Below are 6,636 nucleotides of genomic sequence, written 5' to 3'. Positions count from 1 at the left end.
GGGCCTGCTAGTTCAAGACACTCCCTCCGTTTCTTTACTCTGCTTATTACTACTTATTAGGAGAAGCCTTTGGCTGACAAATACTTTCATCCAAACTACGTTCATCCAAGCCATCTTTTTAGTTAAAAGGTACTGTCAAGCGAACTACGTTCATCCAAACCATCTTTTTAGTTAAAAGGTACTGTATCTTGCGTTGCACAGCAATAAAAATATAATCCTGCGATGGGACAGTGTGTCAACTTATTTATTTTGTTAACTTCGTATCAACTGTCAAGATTTTTTTTTAAACACAATGCAACGCAGATGCTCACACACGCACACGGCACACACACACTCTCCTATAAACGTACGTACGCACACCCTATCCCTATGAGCATATCCGAAATACTGAGCAGGCGGACATCTTGTGTTTCACGAAGCGACCTCGTGTGTCTTTGTAGTCGATGGGAACGTCTTCTCTCACTAAACAAACATCGCCGTGAAGCCTGAAATAAATCCAGAAAAATGTGAGGACCGGTGCCAAGTGTAGAACTTGAACCTTGATGGGCTGGTTTCACCACAAAGAACCTAACCATCTGAGCTACGCTCAGTTCGCTCAACTGTTGAAACTTGCCAACCAAGTCAAATGCATCAAGGACGAAGCAGATTGACTTCTAGTAAAGGATGATGAGATTAAGCATAGATGTCGAGAGTAATTTGACAAACGGTTCAATGAAGAGAATGAGAAGTCTATCATTTTTTTGATATGTATGAGAAGTCAACCATTGAGCTGAATGACTCATATGATAATACCAATAGATGTTTTGTGTAACGAATGCAAGAGTCTAAGGTCAGAGAGGTTGTAAAAATGATGAAATGAGGCAAGACGATGGGCCCTAATTGTATCTCCATTGATGTATGGAGAGACCTCGAAGAGATAGAGATAGTATGGTAACTAAGCTTTTCAACCTTATTTTTCAAACAAATAAGATGCCCGAAGAATGGAGTCGGAGTATATTAGTACCGGTCTTCAAGAACAAGGGGGAGTTCAATGTTGCACTAGTTAACATGTACTCCATCCGTCCCATAATGTAAGGCGTTTTTTAACACTAGTGTAGTGTCAAAAACTGTCTTATATTATGTGGCGGAGGGAGTAATTAAGCTGATGAACTATACAATGAAGCTATGGAAGAGATTGAGCACCGCTTAAGAAGATTTACAAGTATGACAAAAAGATCTGTTTGATTTCATGCTTGGGAGGCCGACCAGGGAAACCATTTTCTTGGTATGACAACCTATGGAGAGATACATGGAATAAAATGACATGCGATATTGACTTGAAGAAGGCCTACGATAAGATATCACGAAATGTTACCTTCATCAAGGACATGAGCGATAATGTCGAGGCAAGTGCTTGAACAAATGATGGTGACACTAGTAACTTCCTCATTAAAATAGGACTACATTAAGGGTCAACTTTGAGCCCTTATCTTTTTTGCGTTGGTGATGGATAGGGTCACAAATCCAAGATCTAGGGAGGGGGAGGCACTATTCATTCTTCATTCGAAACTCATGAATGTTGGGTTGGAGGTTTTTGCCTTGTTATCAAAAAAGGGAGTTGGGTAAAGCAAACTCCCTCCTTGGACGAGCCCGGGGCTTAGTCAAATAGAATGGGTTGCACTGCTTGGAAGAGAATATACAAGGAGGTATTTCATTGTATATGCTCTTTGTGGATGATGTGGTGCAAGTTGACATTACTCGGACAAGGGTTAATAAAAAATTTAAAGTTTGCGAAGACATATTTTGCAATCAAAAGGTTTTAGGTTTAGTAGAATCAAAACTTAGTACATAGAGGTGTGGTCGGTACTACTAGGCACGAGGGGTTAGTCTTGGTCGGCAGGTGGTACCTCAGAAGAACACCTTCCAATATTTGGGATCAATATTGCAGAAGGATGATGATATCGATGAAGACGTGAGCCATCGAATCAAATGTGGATGGATGAAATGGTGCCAAGCTTATGACGTTCTTTATGACAAGAGTGCCACAAAAGGTAAAAGACAAGTTTTATAGAATGATGATTCGACTTGCGATGTTGTATGGTGCTGGATTGTGGCCAACTAAACACCGACATATCCACCAGTTAGTTATAGCAGAGATGTGCATGGTGAGATGAATATGTGACCACACAAGAAAGGATCGTGTCTATAATAAAGATGTACATGCTAGAGTTAGGGTAGCACCAATTGAAGAGAAGATTTTCAATATCGACCGAAATGGTTTGGGCTGTGACAGAGCTCCAGTAAGAATTAAACAGGGGTTAAATGAGTCTTTGAGAGAGAGTTGAGGAGGCTAATTTAGCCTATCATGTCAAATTTAGCCTATACAATGATGAGTATATCAAGTATTATACGAAGAAGCTGAAAATAATTGGAGGGTCGTGGCCCCTCTCGGTCCTAACTAAGCTCTACCTCTAGGTTTAGGCATATACGACACAGATCTCCAAAAGCGCCAGCGCAAAGCGAGCGGTTAAAACATAACATGCTGATAGACTAGAGTGTGTTAAAAGAAATCTGGAGGATTGGAATATCACAAAATAACTAATCATGGACATGAGTGCATGAAAATTAGCTATCCACAAATCAAAACTCAGCCTACCACAATTTGTTTGGGACTAAAGAAGGCTTTATTGTTGTCGTTGTAATAGTATCAACTGTCAAGAACTTCATACTGCACGCACGAAGCTAAGTTAATGTGCGACAGTGATAAATGCTAAAATAAAGAGTGACGTTGCAAGAAAAAGCTGTGGAAGCTAGTAAGTAGGAAGTAAAAGCAGCAAAGACAAAAATAGGGCACCATTGGGTCATAGTTTCAGAAAAAAACCCAGGGATAAATCCTGCAGGCCGTTCAAGTAATACCCCTTCGTTTCAACAAGTCTAAGCGCAACCGCGACTACTCCAAGCATGGCACACGTGTTTTAACATGCCGCACCGCAGTTTGACCGTGTATGGCCACCCCTCACCCCTCACCCCGAAGGAACAAGGGCAGATCGTGCAAACTTCTCAGTTGTGATCCCTATGAACGAAATGAAGCAATGATAACAAGTAAAAAAGAGACTCCGGCTGCACATGCAGCAACCTCAGAGCTTATATACAAGTTTGTTGACCAATCATTTCTTCCTGACTTTTCCAGTAAACAGTAATTTGCAGAGGTTTACTTCTTCGCTCTCCTAGTATCCTTCTGATAGAAAGTGCCTGCGCGACGTGAGTCTACAACACAAAACACAGTATCAGAATACAACAGTAACAGGTGGCAACTGCAACTGAGGAAGGCTATCTGAGTTCATTCTCAAATATGGTAAAATGAATTGAACTTGGACTTCCATCAGATAACTGCAAAAGATGTATAAGACATATCAATAGCCATCTTACAGATTTCAATCAAATTTCAAACAGCCTCCTCCCTCCCCTATACAGCCACCACCCCCTTTCCCTCTCACGCAAGCCAGGACAGGGGCAACATTCCGGTGAGGCGACAAAGCTCCAGCAAGGCAGGTACCTCTCACTTCCTACTTTGGGAGTATGTTCTAATTTTGGTTTACTGTTGTGAAATAGATATAGTATCTAGTGAACTAGTGAAGCTATGCTCGATCCAATTGCCTCAAAGCTAAATCTGTATACTATACTTCAATCCTTAGGGCAGTTAATGCATTATGGCAACTGGAAGTAGTGGAACTCATGAATGAGGAGCTTCAGCTACAAACTCATGATCCTGCCAAAGCAGTTGCACATATCTTGCAGCGACACTTGGATTGATGATGTATTGAACAAACGTACAGAGTACTAGTGTATGTCCCAAGGTTAGTCCTTGATAATACCAAGGAGGGGTACTAGTGTGTGTCGAACGAAGCAGTTTGCAAACCCATGATCCTACTAGACCTGTTTGGAGTTGCTCCCTCCTTTTCATAATATAATAGAGTGCATTTTAGAAACTTGCTGAGGAGGGGTAGCGCAGGGGATTCCTTCCAGTTTAGTCCCTAATTGCTTACACAATCAACTTTGTAATTCACTTGCACGCCACACCCAGGCTCCTTGAAACAACCGCGACCAGTAAATCCCGTTTTCTCTCCAACATGCATGTGCTACACGCTAGACAAGGGTAATCCGTGCAAGCGTGCACATGCACTGGTATGATGAGCAGTAATTACTATGGTAAAAAGGGTAGCAGTATTTAATATGGTAAAAAGGGTAGCAGTAATTAAAGGAGGAGGAAACTGTTCTCATCTGTGAAGTGTTAGCATTGGGAAAATGTAATAGGGAGTACACATTCTAATATGAAATTCTGGAAGAAAAAAAAACTCACACACACACTGTTACGGAATGGAGGGAGTACTACATTTGCTTGGGTGAATACGGTAGTGCAACTGCTAAATTTAAATGCAAATTATTAAGGAAATAATGAAAATACTACAGAGCAGCTGCACATCTCTTGCAATGACACAAGTGTTAATGATGTCTTAAACAAACGGACAGAGTACTAGTGTACTTTTTGCACTAATTTGTTTCTTCCTTGATATGTAACTGATTCTGTTTGTTTATTTTTGCACAAAGGTATCAGTGGGATAAGTTGAACGACTCAGAGAGCTGAAAGCTGTGAAGGTCATGAAATTAGTACAATTTACCTTAGTTTAGAGGTGCGGCGCCTATCAGTGTTCGCACTCTGAGTCAGCCCAGGAGGTAATCCCTCTTCTTTACGATATCTGCTGCGAAACACTGAACCAAAGAAATGATAAACGCAAGGTTTGTAGCCTTCAAGTATAACAGCCTATAACATGCCAACGAAGCCACAAAATTTTTCCATCTGGGATGCCAGCTCTAGTTCTTCACCTATGGCACATAAAAGGGGTAATAATTCTTCAATTTGGTACACTCAATTAGTTTGAACAGAAGTAGTGCAAATGAATAATTAGTTATTTACCAACAAATTCATCCTGGAGAGTTGTGAGAAGAAGTTGATAAGCTTCAAAGGCCCTAGCTGGATTATTATCAATACGCTGGGACACCCTGGGAAAGCATATCTGCAGATAATGCTTGGCTTCCAAAATGTCACCTGAATACAAAATATCTTCAATAAAGATATAAGCATACGGCATGTCCTAGGGTACATTCTAGGGAGCGACTATTTCGGTGCACACAATGGAGTCTAACCAATTTCTTAGCCATGCCAGGAGCTCTTTGCAACCAAACATTTGAAGTGCAGTTAGCAGTCCGAACTAGAGAGAAATGTAGAAAATCAAACCAAACCAAACCAACTTCACTTGCAATCAAACAAAACCTGTAAACACTGACAATAACAACCAAACTTGTCGGCTACACAATTTACTAAGGCACTAGAAGGCCCATTTGAAAAATCTTGCTGAACCTGCTGAATGATCTCCACTAGAAGGATTTACTAATGCCCTGAAGGATTTGCAAGACAAACAAAAGAGCAGCATTATGCTCTACGCCAGCAATCTGCCATTATCAAGAAGGTAACTACGTCAACTATAAATAGATTGAAACTGGCAATCCAGATACAGTTTGATGTGCATATCCGAATTTGATAATAATCCACCAGAACACTAATTAATTAGAAGTTTATTGTAAGCAAGCTAATGAACTGAAAGCTTATTGTAACCATGCTAATGTATTAAACATAATGAATTGAACACCTTAATATAACCAAGCAACTGCATTAAGTATTAACACACACATACCACATCAAAGCAATCAATGCATAACCAAAAGATTGACAGAATTACGATGGGCATGTAGACATACACTTGTTGGCTGACACTTTCGAAGTAATAAAGTACTCATGGAAACAAATCCGTGTCTTCTGATGGCACCACCATTGGATCAATAACATGATAGTATGACAGCAAGAATGGAAACCATAAGACACCAAAATGTAACTGGCATCGCATCTCATCATCTCATCCACAAAAGATCAAATACCCAGGAAACACTAATCCAGATTTTCAGGCTTAAATTTGCATTGATCACTGAGAAATGGTGGTATCATTACTGATGGAGTAATTATGGCTGAGTCGCCGATCGTGCGTGCATACCTTGGCGAAGATAGAGGAGCACTAGACGCCGGGCATGCTGCTGCAGATTTGCCTTGGTTGACCGCAGATCTGCGACACAAGCCTCGAACTGTGCTTGCAGACGCAAGGTCAGCACCTCCTCGACAGACTGGCTCACAGAGTCTAGCAGGTCCATCTGCTCAACGATAGCGCGATAGGAGCGGTACTTGGCGAGCAGGACGTCGGGGTTCGTGATGATGACCTGGCGATGGTGCGAAGTCGCCGGTCCTCCTTCCTCCAGCAAAGCATGATAGATGTTCGATGCATCCCACAGAGGCATGTAGGGCACATGGCCCCGTACGCGCGTGAAGGTGTGGAGAAGCCGCATCAGATCCGGGGTCTCCGGGTCGCGGACTCGAAGGTAGTCGGCGCGGCAGCCCAGCCGCGCGAACTGGCGCAGGATGACGCCATCCGCGGCGTGCCGGAGGCGCGGCGGAAGGCCCCGCAGCAGGACCTCGACAGAAACACCAAGCTCTTCCGCGATGGCTTCCATCGCAATCCACCGGCCGGAATTGCGATTTGGGATGGGGTG

General features: G+C 42.3%; 1 protein-coding gene across 3 annotated transcripts; it reads right to left on the bottom strand.

The window, feature by feature from the left end:
- Positions 1 to 2,846: 2,846 nt before the first annotated feature.
- Positions 2,847 to 6,630, bottom strand: LOC123062779 (uncharacterized). Of its 3 annotated transcripts, none has more exons than XR_006429870.1 (4): positions 6,087 to 6,630; positions 4,955 to 5,086; positions 4,659 to 4,863; positions 2,847 to 3,246 (listed from the first exon to the last, which is right to left on the bottom strand). XR_006429870.1 is itself a non-coding variant. In XM_044486440.1 (4 exons), exons 1-4 carry the CDS (start codon positions 6,595 to 6,597, stop codon positions 3,207 to 3,209), a joined length of 774 nt encoding a protein of 257 aa, XP_044342375.1. In that variant the 5' UTR covers positions 6,598 to 6,630; the 3' UTR covers positions 2,847 to 3,206. The 3 variants fall into 3 exon arrangements, 1 of the variants encoding a protein (XP_044342375.1); XR_006429871.1 differs by lacking the exon at positions 6,087 to 6,630 and adding an exon at positions 5,185 to 6,080; XM_044486440.1 differs by having other exon boundaries at positions 4,659 to 4,749.
- Between the last annotated feature and the right edge of the window lie 6 nt (positions 6,631 to 6,636).

The sequence above is a fragment of the Triticum aestivum genome, chromosome 3A (assembly GCF_018294505.1).
Source record: "Triticum aestivum cultivar Chinese Spring chromosome 3A, IWGSC CS RefSeq v2.1, whole genome shotgun sequence".
NCBI classification, from domain to species: Eukaryota; Viridiplantae; Streptophyta; class Magnoliopsida; order Poales; family Poaceae; genus Triticum; species Triticum aestivum.
This window is presented reverse-complemented; position numbering and strand designations above follow the sequence as displayed.